Consider the following 22,557-nt stretch of genomic DNA (forward strand, 5'->3'; position numbering starts at 1 on the left):
GGCAGCCCAGGGTTCACAGGTTTGGATCCCAGGCGCGGACCTACACGCCACTTATCAAGCCATGCTGTGGCAGGCGTCCCACATATAAAGTAGAGGAAGATGGGCATGGATGTTAGCCCAAGGCTAATCTTCCTCAGCAAAAAGAGGAGGATGGGCAACAGATGTTAGCTCAGGGCTAGTGTTCTTCACTAAAAAAAAAAAAAAAAAAAAAACGTTACACTGAAGCAGATATATTTGATCTATGGCAGCAGAGGGAAGAGTCCCTCACAATTCTCCAACTCCTATTATTTACAGATTCGGATAAGAAAGAATAAAGAAGCATAATTTTAAGGGGATAATGATATGGAAGTAAAACACACAGTTGAACAGAGCTCATAAAAATGTAGAAAACAAAGAACACATTAAGAGTGTATTAGAGCTCTGAACACGATTTGGGGATATGTAATTTGATAGTTCAAGCAGGGCTATGTCAAACACTTTGCATTAGTTGATATCCTAATAAATCTAACCACCAGATTCAATTTTTTTAAACTTAAATCATTCCTGAGAAATAAAACCAGATTATCATACTTAAAAAATATTAATAAGTAGATATTATCCACTAATTTTGTCTAACTTAAAAAATATTAATAAGTAGATATTATCCGCTAATTTTGTATGTGTCTAATAAAGACTCTTTAATCAGAAAAATGTTTGTGATATACTAAGAGAAAAAAGCATGACATAAAATTACATATACACAGTAGGATTAAAATTATATATTTTCAAAAACCAGAAATAGCTATGTAGGGTAGAAAAAAGGGTTAGAAGGTGAAACAATAAATTATTAATAATAAATTTTATTAGGATAGTGGGAGTAAGAGTGATTTTCCTATAGATTTTTAAAGATTATATTCATAAATAGTACTTTATACTTCAAAACTTACAAAAGTATTGTATCATTACTTAACTTAATCATATTGCTATTTAACATAAACAATTGTAGAGAAAAGCCACAAGAAGAGAAAATGTCACAATGTACTTTCTACACCTACTACAGTAGTGGTTCTTAATGACAATGGTGTCATGTGTACTAAGTTGTTTATTCTAATACTTATATTAGAACAAAATAAGTCAGCCTCACAAGAACATCCTTCCTTACTTGCATTCAACGTTATCATCAACAGGGGAAGGGGTCAAGTAACAGGCAGTGCGCCATGAACTGGACATCCCAGCGCCATTTTCTTGATGCTGAGACCTGTTTGGTGTGTCTGCATGTGCTGCATCATGTGTGTTGTGACAGAAAAGTCTGAGACCCCTGTATCACAGTGTCACTGAGCAAAGTGAGCGACGGCTTTTCCTACTTACTTTCCCATTGCTGACAATACCTATTTCTCCAGGACGCAATTTGAGTACATCTTGACAGAACAACTGGTGAGTTCGGAAAATATTCACTCCAATGGTATTATATTTTTTCTCAAAAGCATTCTCATCCATCCCCTAAAGCATAAGAATGATGAAACTTACAAGAGAACAGTAAACATATTAAATCATTTTCTTAACAATGCCTACTTTATTAATGTTAGTATAAAATTTTAAATTATACTAAACTGTGATTTTAAAAAGTATTATTTCCTTCTGAAACCACATTAAAAAAAATCTTCCTTTGCCAAGTCAATTACAATATTTGTAAATCTTGTTACAAGCAGATACAGTTTGTTTTCATTCTTCGAGAATTTCAGGTGGATTATTAATTAGTAAAATGCTAAGGAACATCAATTTAAGTAAAATTTAATATTAAAGAAATGAAATAAAATTTTTATTAAATTCTGAACTCAGTACCCCCATTTTGATGTGCTCAATAAAAAAGTGTTTAAAATAGAAATACCCTATCTCACCCCATTATACCAATCCCACAAAACTATTTTAGTAATAGCACATTTAACTTTTGAAATACAAAAGTAACCCTTGGAGTCAAAAAATATATAGACATTCATAGAAAATAAACTGTAAACAGGTTCTTTACACCTTCATACTAAGACACACTTCTCCATATCAGTTATTATCAAACTTAAATGTGCATACAAATCACTTGGGTGCCTTGTTAAAATGCAGATTCTATTTCAGTAGATCTAGGGTGCGGACTTCAATTCTGAATTTCTAACAAGTTCCTGGGCACTCTTGCGATGACAGAAATGTTCCCCTGCACTGTCCAATATGGTAGCCACAGCCACAGATGGTTACTGAGCACTTGAAATGTGGCTAGTACGACTGAGGAACTGAATTTAAAATTTAAGTTTAAAATAGCCACATGTAGCTAGTACAGTACGGCCCTAGATCTTTCTTACTTCCAAAATCTCCATCTCAATCACCCCCTCTGATCACAAGCTCCTGAACTTTCAGCTCATTCATTCCAGTGTCACCAGACCAACTATTACGCAACCCCTTCAGTCCATTGACCCTACCACTTATTTATTGTCCATCATACTTCTCTTGTTGTAATTTTCCTCCTAACTGAGTTATACTCCAGAGTCCTTTACTACAACAAAAGCCTTCCATGCTTAGCTCCCTTGAATGCTTCCTGCAGTTATACTGACGTGGCAAAACCCCAACTCTGGTTAAACACAACTTTGCTTTCTCTGCAACTGGATCCAAACAGTGTTTACACAGCTAGAGAAAATCATGCAACCAATGCTGTTCTCACTTTCAATTTATGGTCATTCACCTCATGTGGGCTCTCAGAAATCTTCCCATACAACATATTTAATTCACTTTTTCACTCTCAGAATAACAGAAAAATATTTGACATTTTATCCTCTTTCCTCAAACCTCTAGTAGCACCTACTCCCTCTAATACTTAGCTAATTACCTGACTTTTTTGAAAATGAAAGCAATCAGAAGAGAAGTACTCCGTCTTGCTACTACCAAATAAATCTACCCTTCTACATCTGTACCCACATATTCTGCCTTTCTTCTGGTTAAAATAGATTCCTGTTCTTAAGACCAACACTTTACACCTGTGCTTTGGATCCCAGCACTTCTCATCTGCTCAAGAACTTTGCTCCCACTTTGCTCGCCTCTCTCTATCATCCATTCTCATTGTTTGAATGGACTGTCTCCATTAGCATACATAACAGTGACATCTCCCAGATTCAGAAATCCTTTCTTGACCTCAAACCCTATTCTAGCTACAGAATATTTCTGTTACCCATATGAAAAAGTTTCTTAAAAGAGCTACCTATATTCGCTGTCTCTATCCTGATTTCTCATTTTCTCTTGAATCTAATTCACTTGTATACATACCCCTCCACTGAAACTGTTCCTATCAAAGTCACCAATGACCACTTTAACAAATAAAATGGTCAATTATGAAGCCCAATTTCAGGAACATCTGGCATAGGTGATCAGCCCTTCCTTGAAACAGTTTCTCCAACTGGCTTTCAGGATATCATACTCTCCTGGTTATCTTCTTAATTCACTGGCTGTTCCATCTGTCTCCTTTACTGGATCATCCTTTTCTTGTGTACCTCTACATGTTGGAATGTACCAGGGCTCCATTTTCAGTCCCTCTGTTTTCCATCCCCTCACTCACTTCTGAGGTATCTCATCTAGTTTCTTAGCTTTAAATTACATATAATGTTGATGAGTCTTAAACTGACTATCAAAAAAAATGACATTATAATCCTCCTTTGATTTCTACATTCACTTACTTAATTGTCAACTCAACATCTCCACTTGAATGTCCAACAGGCATCTCTAACTTCACATATACAAAACTTAACTCAATCTTTTAAGTGTCCAAGTCTTCTCTTCATCTAGACTTCCCCTACTCAAAAAAAGACACCACCATTTGTTATAGCTGTTCTAACCAAAATCCTAGGATATTACTGTCACATGTCATATATAATTGATCAGCTAATCCTGTTGATATAGTTGTAATAAATATTATGTATCAACCATCTCACCATCTCTACCACTACTCTCTAGTCCAGACACTATTATTTCTTGCCTAGATTATTGCAATAGCATTCATTTGTTCATCCTATTTCCACTCTTTTATACCTACTATCAAATCTTCACATGGCATCCAGAGTCATCTTTTTAAAGATTACTCACTTCAAGATTCCTCAATGGATTCCCATTATAGTCAGAAAAAATTTCAACTCCTCACCACGGCCTACAAGCGCTTGAAATATCTGGCGTTATGTTTCTGACCTCATCTCCTAGTACTCTCCACATCACTCTATTTGGGTCATAACGATCTGCCTATACCTCAAACCTGGCATGACAGTCTCTGTATCAGGCCTTTAGACTTGCTGTGTTCTTGAACCTGGAACATTCTTCTCACAGACTTTCCACAGCTTGATTTCTCGTTTCATTCAGAGCTCTGCTCAAACATAAGGTCTTTAGAGATGCCTTCTCTGACCACTCCAGTAAAAAAGCAACCCTCAAACTATCGGCCTTCTTATGTTTCTTTATATTTTTCCAATACCACTCAGCTTGTCTGTCTTTCCCTACAGTGTAAGCTCCACAAGAGCAGGGACTGTCTCTGCCATGTTCACAAGTATATCTCTATTGTCTGGTAGATAATCAATAAATATTTTTTGAATGGATTAACGAATCTTTCTTCCAAAGGATCACCTTCTATCTTTGGAATTTCCCCCATACTGGACCCCTTCAGTGAAATACCTGAGGATTATTTACATAATCCTTTAACTCCCAGTTCTTCACTTAAGTACATATCCTAACTAGAGTGCCATCAACTTTAAGGATCATGAAGTAGTAGGTGAAATATATGAAATTTGATTTGTTAAATATCTCTATGCAAAGTCACATCACTTAACATTTATCTTTTCCCATTGTAAAGGAATGTTTGTTATCCTCAACTGACTATATTTATTTATTGATGTTTTCAGTAACATGATATCTCCAAGTACACTCCCATACTTTTAAAATATGCAAAAGACACTCATTTATTATTTCAAAGAAACAGCTACTAACCTCAGTGAGAAATGTTTTAATTTTATCTCCAGAGTAAATAGCTGTAGCAGTTTCTTCCTTTGCCAGTTTCCTGAGAAAGTTTCTCAAAAAGCTGTTTTTCTGTGTAAGAAAAGCTGCCAAAATTCCTCTAGAAACAGCTGTGTTCTCTTCATTTATTTTTGATGTAGGATTATAAATAACCCCCAACCGACTATGAACACTTGTTTTCTGCAAAACACATGTATAGGTGAAAAAGATCAGAGTTGTACATACCTTTTCACAGTTGAAGTTTCCAATCAAGTTTGTTCACTTTCCCATATAGCACCTTTCACTGTCAGAGTCTATGTTGACTGTACACCATGGAAATAGCCTAAAAACAATCATTTTAGTAACTCTAATTGCTTCACCTCTTTGTATAATAATTTTTTTGTAATGCAATACCTTAACTTCTTTTTGTGTATGTGTGTGCGTGAAATAACACACATAAAACATACACGAAACAAAAATGCAGAGCTCAGTGAATTAACCCATAAAACCACCACCCAGGTCATATTCATATTTCACATTCATGAAATAGAACATTGCCAGCAACTCAAAGGTCTCTCTCATATTCCCTATCAATTACTACACCTTTCCACTTTTCTAAAGACAACCACTATCCTGCCATTTATGGTAATAATGTTCTTGCTTTTCTTTATAGTTTACCATCTAAGCTTGCAATCTATTTCGAACTTCATGTAAATGTAATCATACAGTATATATTCTTTTGTGCTCTTTTCCACTCCACATAATGGTTGTGAGATTCATCAAGACTGTTTTCTGTAGCTGTAGTTCCTTTTTTTTTTTTTTTGGCACTGTACAGAATTCCACAGTATGAACATACTCTCTTTTATCCATTCTACTGATGCTGGACGTCTGAACTTGTTTCAGTTTGGTGGTCTACAACAGACTATGCATACCTTCAACTTTAGAAAATGTGGAACAGTTTTTCAAAAATAGTTGGATTAGTTTTCACTCCCACCAGCAACATATGAGAGTTCCACTACCTCACAGCCACATAACCATTTTGTATTGTCAGACTTTTTAAATTAAATCTGGTAGATATGTAAAGATATCTTATCAGGGTTTAGTTTGATTTTTCTCATCACTAATTATATTAAACATCCTTTAACATGTCATTGGCCTCTTTTCTGATTTGCCTGTTCAATCTTCTGCTAGTATTTTATTGAAGATAATTATCTTTTCCTTACTGACTTACAGGATTTTGATTTCTAAGACTTGAGTACTTTTTGGGTTATATGTGTACAGATAACTTCTGCTATTCTGTGACTTGTCTTTTTATTCTCTTGATGGTGTGTGTTCTGATAAAAAAGCAGTCCTTAATTTCAATGTAGTTGAATTTATTGGTATTTTACTTCATGGCTACTGGGTTTTGTGTTCTGTGTTAGAAATCTTTCCCTACTCTGAAGTCATAATCTATGTTATCTTTGAGAAGCTTTACTGTTTTGCTTTTTATGTTCAGATCTATAATCCATCTGGAATTGATTTTTGTGTATGATGTGAAAAGGAGAAAGTTTAAAAGACTACCCTTACTGCTCTGTAAGACCAACTTTATCATAAAGCAAGTGTAATATATGCGTGAGTCTGTTTCTGGGTCTTCTATTCTTTTTCCATTGCTCTATTTTTCTATCCTTGTGCTACTACCAAATTGTCTTCAGTTATATAGCTTTATAGAAGATCTTAATATCTAGAAGGGCAATTACCCCACCTTCTTCTTTAAGAGTAATTTAGCTATTCTTGGTCCTTTGAATTTCTATATGAAATTGAGAATCAGTTTGACAATTTCCATAAAAAACGCTGAGATTCATACTGGAATTTCACTGAAGCTATACATCAATTTTGGGAGAAATGACATCTTTACAATATTGAGTCTTTCAATTCACAATTATGGTATCTCTCTCCATTCATGCAAGACTTCTGAATTTTCTCTCAATAACATTTTATTGTGTAAAAGTCTTAAACATATTTTATTATATTTATTCCTAGTATTTGATATTTTTGACACAATTATAAGTGACATCTTTATTTAAAATGCATTTCTTGTTTGTTGCAACTCTTAGAATTAATTCTTATGTACTGACATATTATTCAGCAACCTGGTTCAACTAAAAAGTTAATTCTAATAATTTATATGTGGATTCATATGTATTTTCTATATAAACAATTTTGAAAAAAGTACCATTTTAATTTTTCCTTTTTGATTTTTATACTGTTTATTCCTTTCTTCACTTGTATAGGATTTTTGCATCTATGCTCATGAGAAAGATTGGCCTATATTTTTCTATTTATATATAATGCCCTTTTAGGCATTTGAAGGTTGTGAAGTAATGCTGGCCTTATAAAATGAGTTGGGATGTACTGCTTACTTTTCTATTCCCCGGAAAAAAATCTGTGTTAGATTGATGCTTGGTATAGTTTACTAGTATGATCATATAGGTCTGGAGTTTTCTCTTTTGAACAGTTTAAATTATAGATTTAATCCCTTCAATAATTAAAAATATTTTCTTCCTACCTCTGTCATGTCCACAGGTCTTAAGTAACACCTCCTCTTTCAGTTATGGCATTGATTGCTTGGGTCTGCTTCTCCATTTTTCTTGACCAGTTTTACCAGGTGTTTAATCAAGTCTATTAGTCTTTTCAAAGAAACAGCTTTTGACTTTGTGGACCTTAACTATCATATGTTTTTATTCTATTTCATTACTTTCTGTTCTTATCTTCACCTTAGCCTTCCCTTTCCTTTGATAGAAGTTTAAGTTGCTGTTTTTAAATTTTAAGATTTGTGCTTAGATGATTGATTTTTCAGCCTTTTTTTCAGAGCACACAGATTTAGTTGTATCAAGTTTTAACGTCATTTAAATTTTCATTTCAAAAATATTTTCAAATGTGCATTTTTGTACCAAAAGGTTACATAGAAACATTTCTTAATTTCCAAAAGAAAGAGATGTTCTAGTTTTCTTTTGGTTATTGATTTCTAACTTAATTATACTATAGTCAGAGAATATACTTTGCGTGATTTCAATCCTTGAAAATTTTATGAGACTTGCTTTATATAGTCCAGCATCTACAAATGTTCTTTAAATGTTACATTTGCGCTTCGCAAGAACATATACTATGCATTGTGCACTTTTCTGCCAATGCCCATTAGGTCAAGTTTGATGATCTTGTTATTCGAATCTTCTACATATCCCTACTGATTTTCTGTGTACTTGTTCTACTTGTTACTGAGAGGGGTGTTAAAATTTCATATGATTCATGGTTTCGTTTGTTTCTTAAGTTTTGTCAAATTCTGCTTTATAAACTTTGAGCCTATGCTCCCAGGTGAATTATTATGAAAATGCTTTTCCACAGGAAAAAATTTGTAGAAAACACAGATTACACTCTGGCCACTAAAATGGCCTGGAAGCAATGACACACTAATAACAGTGAGTACCCTTAGCGCCCAGATCTGGTTTTCTAACTACTGTTTCCCACGAAAAGGAGTTAGAGTTCTTTGGACAAATGGCAGATTACAGATCTGAGACAGGGAGAATACAGGGTGAAAAAAGGACATTTTGCTTGTCAGAAAGCAAGAAAGTGCTCAGAAAAAGGACACAGGAGTCAGCTTCACAGGGTTCACTAGCCACAGTGGGGCACTGTCAGCACTAAAAGAATCATGTATGTAAATGACAGAAGACACTGAAAAAAAATCCATGAGCAAAAAGATACTTGAAAATAAAAGAGAAAAAAGAGTATTTGCCACCAAGAGGTGACTACTGCACCATCTCCCTTCTCTGAAAATTAGTATCTAAATATAAAGAATAGAGAATTTCCTCTGGATTTTTAGGGAGAATTTTATTTCATGTCATCCTCAGTTGATAAGGGAAAAATCTCTTATATGAGAAGCCTACCAACTAATAAATGAAGAATAATCTCTCTTTTGCAACCAAAAATAAAACAACTTATTCAGACAAGCATCATCAATAGATCCTAAAAGCATTAGGTGAAAAATTGTGGGCAACACAATATTCACGCAGTGTCAAAATATTCCTTAGTAGATTAATTCCTATTCGAAAAAGGAAGACACATTTACAAAGTAGAGATTCGGCTATCAACACTGCACGATTTAAATGTATAGTGAGACAACCTGACAGTCATGTGCTTCAATAACAAGAAGGCCATAAGGAGAGGCTCAATAATATAACAAGATGAAGTCTTCTTGCCAGAACATGTTTAAGCTGCATCTAAGTAAACTTCAGATATAACTTCTAGCATAGAGGAAATATAAGAACAAGAAGAATAAGTCAACAATACTACAGGGAAACTATCTGTGAAATTCAGAATCTGGGATTTTTCTACAAAGCAACTACCTTGGTCTCTAAAAAGTCAATACAAAAAAATGTGTGAGGGACTTTTCTACCATACAAGAAACTGATGAAATGTAACAGTGAAATGCATTGTGGGAAACTTGTTTGCATCCTGGTTTGAAAAAAGAAAATACATCTTTGTGGGAACGATTTAATATAGACTTAGTACTCATAATGTGAGAGTGGTATTGCAGTTATGTAGAAGAATACCCTTATTCTTGGGAAATGCATGTTGTAGTACTAAGAGTTGATATAGGCTGATTTCTACAACTTACTTGAAAATGATCTAGACCATTCCTGCCCCTCCACCCCCCCAAACAGATAATTAGATAAGACAAATATGGCAAGATGTTAACAATTAGAGAATCTAGGTGTTAGGTATATAAGTGCTCATTACATTAGTCTTTTGAATTTTGTGTAGCAATGAAAAGAAAACACAGCCTCCAAAAAACAGACCCAGGGAGCCATAAGGAGAGGCCCAAGTGAGGTAACGGCAGAAATTAACAACAAGCTGCCTGAAATGAAATAAAGAGACTCAAAATACAATACTGGAAAGAATTAAAATAAGAATGATATCACAGATAAATCAATTAATGAACTAGATCAGGAGTCAGCAAATTACAGCCTGTGGGTGAAATCTCACCTGGGGCCTGTTTTTATATGGTTCTCCAGGCAAAATATATTAAGTGAAATGGCAGAGCAGCCAGAAGTTTAATAGAATAAGAGAAAGAGATAGACAGGAAGAGCTGTCCTGGCATCACACTCGTCCCTGAGGGTCTGTAAAACTGCACATATGCTATCCTGGCCCCACTCAGGAAAATCAGAATGGGCATGAACCACCTTGAAAGCATTCCCTGATTAAACACTGCTGAATAAAAAGTTTCTGATCTAGGGGGAACTTCTAGGAAGTAAGTTTTAAAAATAAAATTAAACTCATCCTGGGCAGTCTGGAAGACTGTGTGCAGCCAAAAGTTGAATCTTCTCAGGAGTAATTAGAAAGGGAAATTCCAAGATACTATTCCATGGGTGAATGTGGGGCAAAATCATAAAATCCTTAAACTGTAAAAGTAGTTTCTAAGTCAAATACACATCCAAGAGTAAAGGGTGAAAATCTAACTGGCTATGAGGACTTAAGCACAACCTTTGACCATTAAGTGGCTTCTGCTGACCCAGAGACAGTCTGTAGGAATCTAAGATAAAAGATAAAAACAAGGAAAAAAAATCTGAGCAGAAACATCAGAGATACATAATGAGAGGGAAACAGACTACAGGATTAGTTCAGTCACATCACAAAACAAATAAACAAATGATCAAGCAAACAAACAACAAGTAGCCCTGAGGATAAAGGGGTATCAGTACCCAAATGTGCTACAGTGTATTCTCTAAAATGTTTGGTTTTCAATAAAAAATTATGAGACATGCAATGGAACAGGAGGAGAGTGTGATTTACACAAAGAAAAAAACACAGGCATTAGAAACTGTCTTTGAGGGGTCTTGGATGTTGGACTTAGCAAACATATAAATGTGTTCAAAGAACTAAAGGAAACCATGTCTAAAGAATTAAAGGAAGATATGATAATAACTTATTACATAGATAATAATAAAAAAGAGATAGAAATTATAAGAAAGAACGAAATGGAAATTCTGGTGTTGAAAAGTACAATAACTGAAATGAAAAATTCACCAGAGGAGTTCAATAGATTTGAGTTGGCAGAAGAAAGAATCATTGAATTTAAAAATAAATCAAGGGGCCGGCCTGAGGCATAGTGGTTAAGTGCGCGCGCTCTGCTGCTGGCGGCCCGGGTTCGGACCTCGGGCGCGCACCGATGCACTGCTTGTCAGGCCATGCTGTGGCAGCGTCCCATATAAAGTGGAGGAAGATAGGCACAACTGTTAGCCCAGGGCCAGTCTTCCCCACCAAAAAGAGGAGTATTGGCATGGATGTTAGCTCAGGGCTGATCTTCCTCACAAAAAAAATAAATAAATAAAAAATAAATAAATAAAAAATAAATACATCAATAGCGATTATACAATCTGAAAAACAGAATGTAAAAAAAATGAATAGATCCTCAGAAGACTGTGGAACACCATTAAACATACCCACATATGCATAGTGGGAGAGCCACATACATTGTAACTACTGGGGAAAGGCAGTTTGTAAGCCTCTTACATGCTACCAGAAATTCTGGAGAAGAAAGAGAAGGCAGAAGTGACGGTTGCTCCATAGATCCCAAACAACCTTTTTTCAAATGTGCTGGTCTGTAGACCACTGTGAAAAGCCAGAATGTGTTCTGAGATTGTCTAATATGGTATGAAAATTCTTCTAGCAGATGTTATTATGTTTCATTTAAAATATATTAATTATTCTTAATGTGGTAGCCAGCCTCCAAGATGGCCCCCAATGATCCCCACCTCTTGTACTCAGGCTTTTGTATAGTTCCTCCTCATACTGAATAGAAGTGGTCTGCGTAACAAACAAGATATTGTGAAAGTGTAGTGTGTGACTTCTGAGACTAGGTCATAAAAGACATTGTGGCTTCTGTCTATATCTCTTTATCATTCATTCTGGGGAAAGCCAGCTGTCATGTTGTCATGAGGATACTTAAGTCACACTAAAAAGAGGTCTTTGTGGCAATGGAATGAAGCATTCTGTTACCAGCCAGCAAAAAACTGAGGCCTCCTGCCAAGAGCCATGCAAATAAGTCATCTTAGAAGTTCATCCTCCAGCACCAGTGAAGCCTTCATATGACTGTAGCCAAAATCCTGACTGCACCCTCAAGAGAAACTCTAAGACACAATTACTCAGCTAAGTCACTCCTGAGTTCTTACACTCCAGAAACTGTGAGAAAATAAATGGTTATTGTTTGAAGCCATTAACTTATGGGGTAGTCTGTTATACAGCAATAAATGTACACTTAGCTAATACAAAACAATTTCATAAAATATTTTGGCTTATGTTTCTTAGGTGTTTTTATCTAGACAGACTTTTATGTTCCTTTAGAAATACAGAAGGTTATAAAAGAGTACTTTTAAATAAATATAGAAATGTATTCTACTGAAGTATGGTTTGTAATGATCTAATAACAAGAAAAATTAAGGTTGACTTAAGGCTTAAAATACTCTTCAGTAAGATAAACTTATTTAGTTTTCCTTAAATAATCAGAGAAAAGAAAGCACTGCCTAATAATATGATAAAAATGGCTATTACAAACTGTTGTTGGTAAAAAGTAGATTTGGGGTCACTGAGGTAGTGGTAGGATCTAGAACCATTCACTCTGTTTTTTTTTTTTTTTTTTTTAAAGATTTTATTTATTTATTTTTTCCCTCCAAAGCCCCAGTAGATTGTTGTATGTCATAGCTGCACATCCTTCTAGTTGCTGTATGTGGGACGCAGCCTCAGCATGGCCAGAGAAGCGGTGCGTTCGTGCACGCCGGGGATCCGAACCCGGGCCGCCAGCAGCGGAGCCCGTGCACTTAACCGCTAAGCCACGGGGCCGGCCCCCATTCACTCTGTTTTAACAGCCTATTTATAACCACTATGCCTTAGGCACTTCGGGCCACTACAACAAAGTAACCAAAACAACAGAAATTTATTTCTCACAGTTCTGGAGACTGGAAATCTGAGATGAGGGTGCCAGCATGGTCAGGTTCTGGTGAGAACCCTCTTCTGGGTTGCAGACGGCCGACTTCTTGTTGCAGCCTCACATGATGGAAAGCGAGGGAGCTAGCTCTGTGACATCTTTATTAACAAAGGGCACTAAACCCATTCATGAGGACTCCACCCTCATGACCTAATTACCTACCAAACCCCACCTCCAAGTACTAGGACACGGGGTATTTGAACACAGATTTGAACATAGGAATTTGGGGGGGGCCACAATCATTCAGTCTGTACACACTATTAGACACGTATACGTCCAATAGAAAGGACTAGCAGAGAATATATAGGTCACGAATCATAGAAGACACCTAGGTTTTTCTTTTCCTGGGCAAAGTTATCTCTTTTACATGGACACTGAATTTGAATTCCTGTCTTAGTCTCCTCAGCACCACGTTCTAACCAACTTAAGGTACTTAAAATGTTAACATGGATGGAAATAAAGATTTAATGCATGTTCTTCATAATACTTTCTTGAAATTAACAAATTAAAATTATCGTAGTAAGAATATCTAAATACTCACCATGTGCTTTAATGCATTAAAAAGCAGTTTTCTCCCAGACGGTTTGTCAAAATCAGCAATAATCCAGAGAGTAACTGAAGAAACTACATCATAATCTGCAAGTTTCAAATAGTTTAGTCAAAACAATTCTTTTTAAAGTCTAACTAAAAGCTGGGGACATTTCCAGTTAACAAAATACATAAAAAATAAATATTACAGTTAATCCTTCCAAAAATAAGCAAATATTGCTAAAAATTATATACATACACACTGACATATATATAAAAATGCTAGAAGAGTAAGTAATTCATTATATAAGCTTTATATAAACTCAGTTACCCAGAAGAAAGAATAGGCCCTAAGGAACATATCTGTGGTTACTTTTACCAGTCAACAAAAACTGTATTACGCTTATCATGGTTCCAGTGTTGGCAAACAAAACTGCCTTCCAGCTATACTTGTAAAAAAAAAAAAAATTGATACTTATACCCCATATATATGTAAAACCAGATACAATAAAGCTTATTAGTAGATATTGAAACAATAATATTTTATTAGCTTATGATTCATTTATTTCAAAACACCTAGAGATCATTAACTTAGTCTAATTCACCTCATCTCGTGCCAACAACATCAATACAATTTTTTTTTCAGAAAAATTTGAAAATTTGGAAGCCACAGTAAGAAACAGTTTTTAATTCTGAAGTCACAGTTAAGTGAGTTTAATTTCATACAGCCTCAGCGTATAACACCTGAAATACTACTTGTCTGGCCATCATTAAAAACTACAGAAAAACTAGTCCTTTATATCACATGACCCACTTAAAATAATTGTAAAAAATTTGCTATTCCAAAAACTTACTCCTGAATAGATGTGAAGCTACAGTTATTACCATACTCAGTAATATCTAACTATTCAAAACTGTAACAATAAGAAGGGTAACATTGATTCCACTTGCAATCCTCAGAAGCAACTTAAGAGTAAGACAGGGGAAAAAAAAAAAAAAAGCAAGGCAGTAGCACAATCTTTTCAAAAAAGGAAGGTAAAGAATTCTGATGCCTTCTTAATGTCAGCACTGTTACCATCACAGCTAGTAAACTGAGAAATATTTCAAAAGTGCTAAGTAAATTTCTCACAACTCTATTATTTCTTTACACATTTACATAAATGCAAATAGGAGGAAATTAGGTGTTTCTCACTTAATAAAGTATTCTTTTAAATTGTAAGAGATTTAACCAAAGGGCATTAATTATAGGCTAGCTTATTCTGATACTCGGAGGCAATTTTCAAAATAGAACCCAGACCTGATAAATGTTTCTCCTATTTTTTCTCTCTTTTTTTTTTTGTGAGATCATCAGCCCTGTGCTAACATCTGCCAATCCTCCTTTTTTTGCTGAGGAAGACTGGCCCTGGGCTAACATCTGTGGCCATCTTCCTCCACTTTATATGGGACGCCGCCACAGCATGGCTTGCCAAGCAGTACAGCAGTGCGTGCCCGGGATCCGAACTGGTGAACTCCGCACTTAACCGCTTGCGCCACCGGGCCAGCATTTCTCCTATTTTTTATTCCCTATTTCTCTGTCTCCTTTTCCCTTCACTTGACACATTCAGGATGTTAGCCTGCCATAACATGGAACTGCATTATATTTTATTGTTTGTTGGATTTCTTGTAGACAGACCACTTTATGAATATAAAATCATGGGTCTGTTATAAAGTAATTCAGGGGCCATCTGGTCCAAACTTGGAGTCACTCCACAGCATTCTCAAAAACCGGTGTGTAGCCTCTGCTTAAATCTCTCTCATACATAAAAATTTGCACCTTACTACATAGTTCATTCCATCTTTAGATCACTCTCATTGTTAGGAAGCTACTGCTTTATACTGAGATAAAAATCAGTCTTCTTTTACCTCTCATGTATTGGCTCTCCTTTTTCTCTCTAGAGCAAAGCAGATCAAACAAAACAAAGCAAAACCAACACCAACCAAACTCTAATTGTCTTCTTCTATCTCAACAGTTCATGGTACCTAACAAATCTATGGCCCCACTGCCAATTTCCTGTCTAGGCTAAATCCTTATTTCCAAATATGTTCCTGTCTTGGTCTCTCCTCCTTTGGTTGTGATCCCCAACCTAAGCAAAACATCCCAGTGTTGTTTAATCAGAGTGCAGAACTATTCTCCTCTGATCTGGGAATTATACTTTTATTCCTGCCTGATAAGATATCAGTTTATATAGTCTTGAAAGGGTTTTATCACTTTCTTAAAAAGGTGAAAAATGAAATAGCTTGCTTTAAAAAAAAGGCAAAAAACCCTTTTCATATATGATTAGAACAAGAGGTATCATTTTCTCAGCACAATCCTTATATTCTAATAAATTACAAACTCATAAATTGAAAACCAGGCCTCTAGTCAAATATCAACTTGTAAAAATGTATTATGCAAGCATCTTACTAAAATTACAAGTTTTTGCTACTTTAGGATTAAATTCAGGAAAATAAAAGATGCTTATTTACCTTCTTGGGTTAAATAATACATGCTCTTTGCAATTACAGCAGTCTTATCTTGTGAATCCAAGAAAGAGAACGTAGAAAAATCTTCAATATCGGCAGTTACTGAAAATTTTAATATTAAATGTTAAATAATAAATTAATAAAACATTCACAACTCAATAAGAATTTGTAGAAAAGTATATGGAAGGATTATTTTACCTGATGTAGATATTAAATTAAGGTACTGCCTTTTGGTGTGCAAAATCAAAGGATTTATACGGGGTACAACATTATTTTTATCCATAAGGAAATCAACTGCATTTGTCTGATCATTTAACGTGCCCTAAAATAACAAAAATATTACTTAGGTAATATAGGCAATTTATATGCACATGTTTTAAAGTTATGCAGAGAATATATTTAAAGACTACTTAACCTAAAAAAATCAATAAATAATATGCAATTTAGGATTCTTATAATAAATTTTCCTGTAAAACTTTGAATTTCTTTCCAATTAAGCAATTTTTAGATGTAATTATGCATAGATAAATTTAATTATTACTTTTTTGTGTGTGTGTGTGTGAGGAAGATTGGCCCTGAGCTAATATCTGCCAATCCTCCTCCTTTTTGCTGAGGAAGACTGGCCCTGGGCTAACATCCATGCCCATCTTCCTCCACTTTATATGGGATGCTGCCACAGCATGGCTTGACAAACGGTGTGTTGGTGCTCGCCCGGGATCCGAACTGGCAAACCCCGGGCTGCCGCAGCGGAGCGTGCACACTTAACTGCTTGCCCCACTAGGCTGGCCCCTAATTAAGTATTACTTTTAAAATCACTACTAAATGATCAGGATGGAAATTTTTATAAAATTAACTTTGCTATTACTTTTGTATTATTTAATACAAAAAATCATTTATAAATATCATTCATCATATATTTTCTCATAAATGCTTACCTACCATAAAAACTTCCCTTTGTAGATATACAGCTGTATCCATCATTCTGTGAAGAACAGCCTTTTCTAGTTCTTTATTATTCAGCTCTTCATGGTTAAAGGATTCACCATTATAAAGAGCTTGAGGCAAAGGACCCAGGCCAGTCATCTCATAAAAGCTTGCTCCTGCCTATTCAATTAAAAAATATCTGAGAGTTAAACAGAATATGGCTCTCTGAAAAAGAAATAAACAAGAAAAAGAAAAGAACAAGGCCACATTTTTATATTCTATAGAAAAAATGTTAATTATGCTAATTTTACCTGTCCTTTCCAAACATTATTTAAAGGAAAGTAATGTACTTACATAGAGCAAAAGTCAGGAAACTTTCTGTAAAGGGCCAGGTAGTACATATTTTAGGCTTTGTGAACCATCTGGTCTCTTTCACAACCACTCAATTGTGAAGTTATAGTGCAAAAGCAGTGATACACAACACATGACGAATGAAAATGGCTATGTCTCCCCAAAACTGTACTTATCAAAAAAAGGCAGTGGGAGGCCTGGATTTGGCCCAGGGGCTGTAGTTTGCTGATCCTTGATACACAGTGTGACATTTACTTTTTGAAAAAACACATTTACCTGCATCAGAGATTCATTCATCCATGTATTCATTTGTTTAATAAATATTTACTGAATTCATGTCACCAGCGTTAGGCTAGACCCTGTGAATACAGAGCTGAAAATCTGCCCTCAAGGGGTTCACACATACACAAACAAAATAGAGGGAGGTACAAGGTGCTATGGGAGCCTAGGAAAAGAAGCATCTAACCAAGCTTCATTGTGGAGAGGAAGGGATCAGAGAAGGACTCTGTTACAGAGTGACACTGAAAGTCTTAAAGGGTGAGTAAAAATTTGCTGGGAGATAAAGTGGAGAAAGGCATTCCAAGTGAAAAGGTACAGCACAGGAGGAACGGAGGGGAAGAGAGAATACAGCATATTTAGGCAATGGCAGGTAATTTGCTGTTTTTACAGTGGGGAGAGTTATATATTGGGGAGAGCTGTCAGGTATGGGGTCAGAAGGGATAGGTAGAGGCCAGATCATGAAGGTCCTCAACATCTGGATTTTATTTTATGAATGATAAAGCGTCACTAAACAATTAATTCATTTGCTATTCAATACTATGTATTATCGTAATTACTATTATAGGCAACATTTTCACAATCACTCTATGAAGCTAAGTACTCCTATTATATCCATTTTACAGATGATGAAACAGAGAGAGATGAAGTTACTCCTAATGCCACACAGCTACTACATTTTGGAAACAGAATTCGTACTTAGATCTGACCGAGAGTCTGAACTCTTAACCACTATATTATCTCCGGATTTATTGGGCACTTACTGTGTATCAGGATTATGAATGCATATAAATGATATGCAAAGTCTATCTGAAGGAAACTTATAGTTTAACAGAGGGAGACATGGATATATTAAACACAAGTGTGAATTTAGTATCCAGGATACCAAGGAGGGCATGGTCAATTCTATCTAGGAAGAGGGTTCATGACAAATAACATGATCAGATTTGCTTATTTGAAAAAGAAGAGAGTGACAACAATGTGAAGGACAAGGGTGGGAGAGCATGCACTGGGGATGCTGGGTCAGGGCTACTGCAACAGTATGGGAAAGAAAAAGCAAGAGTTGAGCAAAAATCAGTGGTAACAGGCAAGGAGAGACTGAGGCAGTTTCTGAATTATTTAGCTGGTGGAAATAACAGAACTTGATCTACTGTTTGGGAAAGTATGAGGGAAAAGAAGTTGTTTAGGATGACTATCAGGCTTCCAGCACAGGTGGCCTGGGAGAATGACAGTGCTATCCCCTAGGAAAGGGCATAAAAAAAAAGGTTTGGGGTAACAATGAAGATAATGGGCTTGGTTTTAGATTCTTTTGATTTAAGCTGCTTGTGGGCAATCCACTAGGCAGCTGAATACACGGGTCTGGACCTCTAGAAAGAGGTCCCTGCTTGAAATACAGGCTCTCTTCTGATTTACTCTATTAATTTCCAATTAGGCAACCTGTCAATTCTAAAAGCTTTAATTACCACAAATAAGCCAATGACACTGAATTTTATCCTTTTTGCCCACACCTCTCTTCTGAGCTACAGACACCCATATCCAATCTCTTATTTCACATCTCCCCTGGAAATCTCACAGGCACCTCAAATTCAATATGTGAAAAACTGAACTTCTGATCTTACTTCCCACTCGGTTTCTCCTCCGCTCCTTTCCATCTTGGCAGTGGCATCACAACCCTCCCAGCTCAACTGAACCCTGGGAGTTGTCCTTGACAACTTCTCATCTCCCTTCTACCCTATCCAATCCAGCAGCAGGTCCTGGATTGTACTTCCTAAATAACTTGACTATGTCCATTTTTCTCTGCCTCTACTTCCGAAAGCCTCTTAGCCCATCTCTCACCTACATGTTTCCTAACTCATCTCACCACATACACTTTTACCCTCCAAGAAGCCATTCTCAACAATGGAGAACACTCTTTGAAAAAAAATGCATGTCACTGTCACTTCACCGCTTAATATCTTTTCAGGTTTTTCACTGTTGCCAAGGTCTTCTGTTCTACAGACTTCAAATTAAATATTGTTCACAAGACCCTGTGTAATCAGGCCCCTTGCTTACTTTCCCAGCCTCATCTAAGAACTTCCCTCCACAACACAAACACAACACATGCTTCCTACCTATAGGACAGCAACACCAATTTCTCTTAGTTCCTTTGCAACTCAGGACCTCCTAACATTTTTCTCTGAAATGTTAATCTCCCACCACTTCCTTGTTTTCTTTTATCCAACTCTTCCTCCTACTTCAGGACTCGGCTTAAATGTCACTGCTTCAGAGAAGTCTTCCTTATCCCCATCCCCCAGGGTGCTCCTCTTTCATTCTGTGTGTCATGTATTTGCCGGGCCCCTTCCAATGAAGACTCATGTCCATCACTTTTGGGAATTTCTTTGTGTTATTTCTCTGATGCTTTCCTCTCCTTTCTTTCTCTGTTCTTTCTGAATTTTATGGATTGAATCTCTAATTGTTTACCTTTTATTCTTATTTTTCATTTCTGTCTTTTTTTGTCTCTCTGTTCTATTAAATTTTTATTTTATTTTTAATTTTCAAGAGATCTTTCTTGTACTCTATTCTTTTACCTCCTGTGCCTAGAACATTATAAGTACTCAAAAAATATTTGTTGAAAGAACAGATAAAGTTTGAATAGAGAGAGCAAATTATAGAAATATGAGTTTAGGGAATAAAGGCCTAAATGCATTTATTATGTTTGTGATGTAGAAGTCAGCATGATTTTCTCAGCATGAAGACAAAGGTAGAAAAAGGGGCTTAAAGGCTCTTGAATGTTTAGAATAACTTTGGGAGGAATAGTGAGGGGAGAAGAAAAGCACAAGTGAAGGATTATCAAGTAATACAGAGTCCAGTTTAAACTGGAGATTAAGCAGACTTGGGAAAAATGGAGAAAGAGACTGAAGATATCATCATTTCAGGACAGTCTTGAGGGACAAAGGAGTAAAGAGGGAGAAAACAGAAGACCATACTCACATACTAAAAAAACAGAATTTAATACTTCTGAGGACTGCATCCCATTCTTAGTCTTTACAAAAATCCTTAACATTTTTCATAATTTCAAGAGAAAATGACTGCAGATATCTTAAAATGGTAACATAAAAAAAATACTCATTTCACTGCTTAACTTGATAAAGAGTAAAAGTGGGTTTCTAAGTAAATACAGTAGATTTATCACATGCTCATCTCTCCTCACAAATTTCACTAAAATGAGAATATAATAAAAATCATGATGACCACAATGTTGATAATAAAAACAATAAAAAGATACGCACCTACAAAGATAAAGAGAAAGGACAAAAGATAAAGAATTGATGACCGAAGTAGAAAGGGAAGTCACACCTGTGCAGACAGAAAGGAATGTCAATATTTTCAGAAGGCTAAAGACCTAGAGACACTTGGTATCTTAGAAGGAGAGGATAGGAGCAGAGCAGAAAATGCGGAAACTTGTTGAGGGTCTGTATACAGAGCAGCTGCATATCAAAGCTCCTCTTTCAAGCCTGAAAAGCCAAACTATTCTGCTTTTCCTTATTCTCTGTTAAAACTGAATCATGAAGGCTCTAGAGTAAGGATTCCAGGCACAGGGGAAGACTGGGATGAGAAATGGGACGAAAACCAGACAGGAGATTAAAGGAAAGTTCACATTCCTTCACACCCAGCCCATTACCCCACCCTGTTTTTAGATTTATCCTCACTTACTGTATCTAAGTCCTCTCATTTGCCACATACATTCCTTCTAAGAGGAAAATAAAGAACTCTCATTTGAAGAAATTGAATGTTGCAACAGATTGTCAGTTTAGAAAAGACCTTTGTTGGTCCTTTAATTGAAAAAAATCAGCTCAGCTCCCCAAGTGAGGCCCACCAACCAACAAAATCCATTTATTTATAATCTACCTTTTAGGGTTTCATTCTTACATGTGAAAGATAATCAGACATCATAAGACACCTGACAAATTCTTCAAACACAAAAGAGAAAAATCAAAATGAATGGAAAAAAAGGAAGCTATAGAAGGCAGAGAATGCAGTCAGCAGAACAAAACATCCAAAGATTAATACTCTTAGATAAAAAAAGATATTGTGCCCATGAAAGAAAAACTGGATGCTACAAAAAAGGAACAGAATACAAAAGAGATCTCCAGAAAATTTAAAAAAATAAAAAAAGACAAAGGAATAAAAAAAGAAGAAAAAGTAAATAGAGATTCAACTCAGAAAATTCAGAATAAACAGAGAAAATAAAGGAAAAGAAAGCATTAGAGAAATAACAAAGGAATTCCCAGAATTGATGGACAGGAATCTCCATTAGAAGAGGCTCACCAAATATCCAATACACTGAGTGAAAGAAGATCAAGACAGAGGTACAACATCACAAAATTTCCAAACACCAGGGATAAAAAGATCCTAAAAGCTTTCAAACAGGAAAAATCAATCAATCAAGCAAGTGGAAAGACAAAGGAATCAAAATCAGAATGGTCTCATTTGTCTCAGTAGCTTATTAAGAGCCAGGAGATAGTAGAAGAAAACATTCAAACTCTGGAAGGAAAATGATCACCCAGTCCAACTATCAATAATATGCAAATATAAAATAAGATTTTTAAATAAAAAGAGTTCAAATAATTTTTCTCTCATGCATATTTGCTTGGGAGAGAAATAAAAACAGAAATAAATCAAAAAGAGGAAAGGCATAGTGTTCAGGAAACCAGAGAGAAGCAGAGACCCTATGAAGCAAAGCAGCAAAGGCAGATCCAGAAATGACAGCTGAGCTTCAGGTCTGGAGACGACCAGTCCAGTTCAGAGAAAGGGCAGGCATGGCTGAAGAAGGGCCTTCTTGGGGCTGGTGTGTGTGAGGGAAGGGGCTGGTTTGTTCATGCTATGATTGTCTGTAAGGAACATTCTGGATCGGTTATCTGACCAATCTCTTGACTATCTGGATACATTTGCAATAGGTAGAAACTACGCACATGGGCAAAAAAATGGAGTAA

General features: G+C 35.8%; 1 protein-coding gene across 1 annotated transcript in view; it reads right to left on the reverse strand.

Annotated features, from left to right (window-relative positions):
* UGGT2 (UDP-glucose glycoprotein glucosyltransferase 2) overlaps positions 1-22,557 on the reverse strand; it is a 184,825-nt gene that overhangs the window by 73,311 nt on the left and 88,957 nt on the right. The window contains exons 17-22 of the mRNA XM_058548392.1: positions 16,973-17,137; positions 16,232-16,355; positions 16,037-16,135; positions 13,545-13,639; positions 4,981-5,187; positions 1,348-1,479 (exon numbers count right to left, since the gene is read on the reverse strand). Of these exons, the coding sequence (XP_058404375.1) occupies positions 1,348-1,479; positions 4,981-5,187; positions 13,545-13,639; positions 16,037-16,135; positions 16,232-16,355; positions 16,973-17,137 (822 nt within the window). The remainder of the gene's footprint in view (positions 1-1,347; positions 1,480-4,980; positions 5,188-13,544; positions 13,640-16,036; positions 16,136-16,231; positions 16,356-16,972; positions 17,138-22,557) is intronic.

This window comes from Diceros bicornis, chromosome 9 (genome assembly GCF_020826845.1).
Source record: "Diceros bicornis minor isolate mBicDic1 chromosome 9, mDicBic1.mat.cur, whole genome shotgun sequence".
NCBI lineage: Eukaryota > Metazoa > Chordata > Mammalia > Perissodactyla > Rhinocerotidae > Diceros > Diceros bicornis.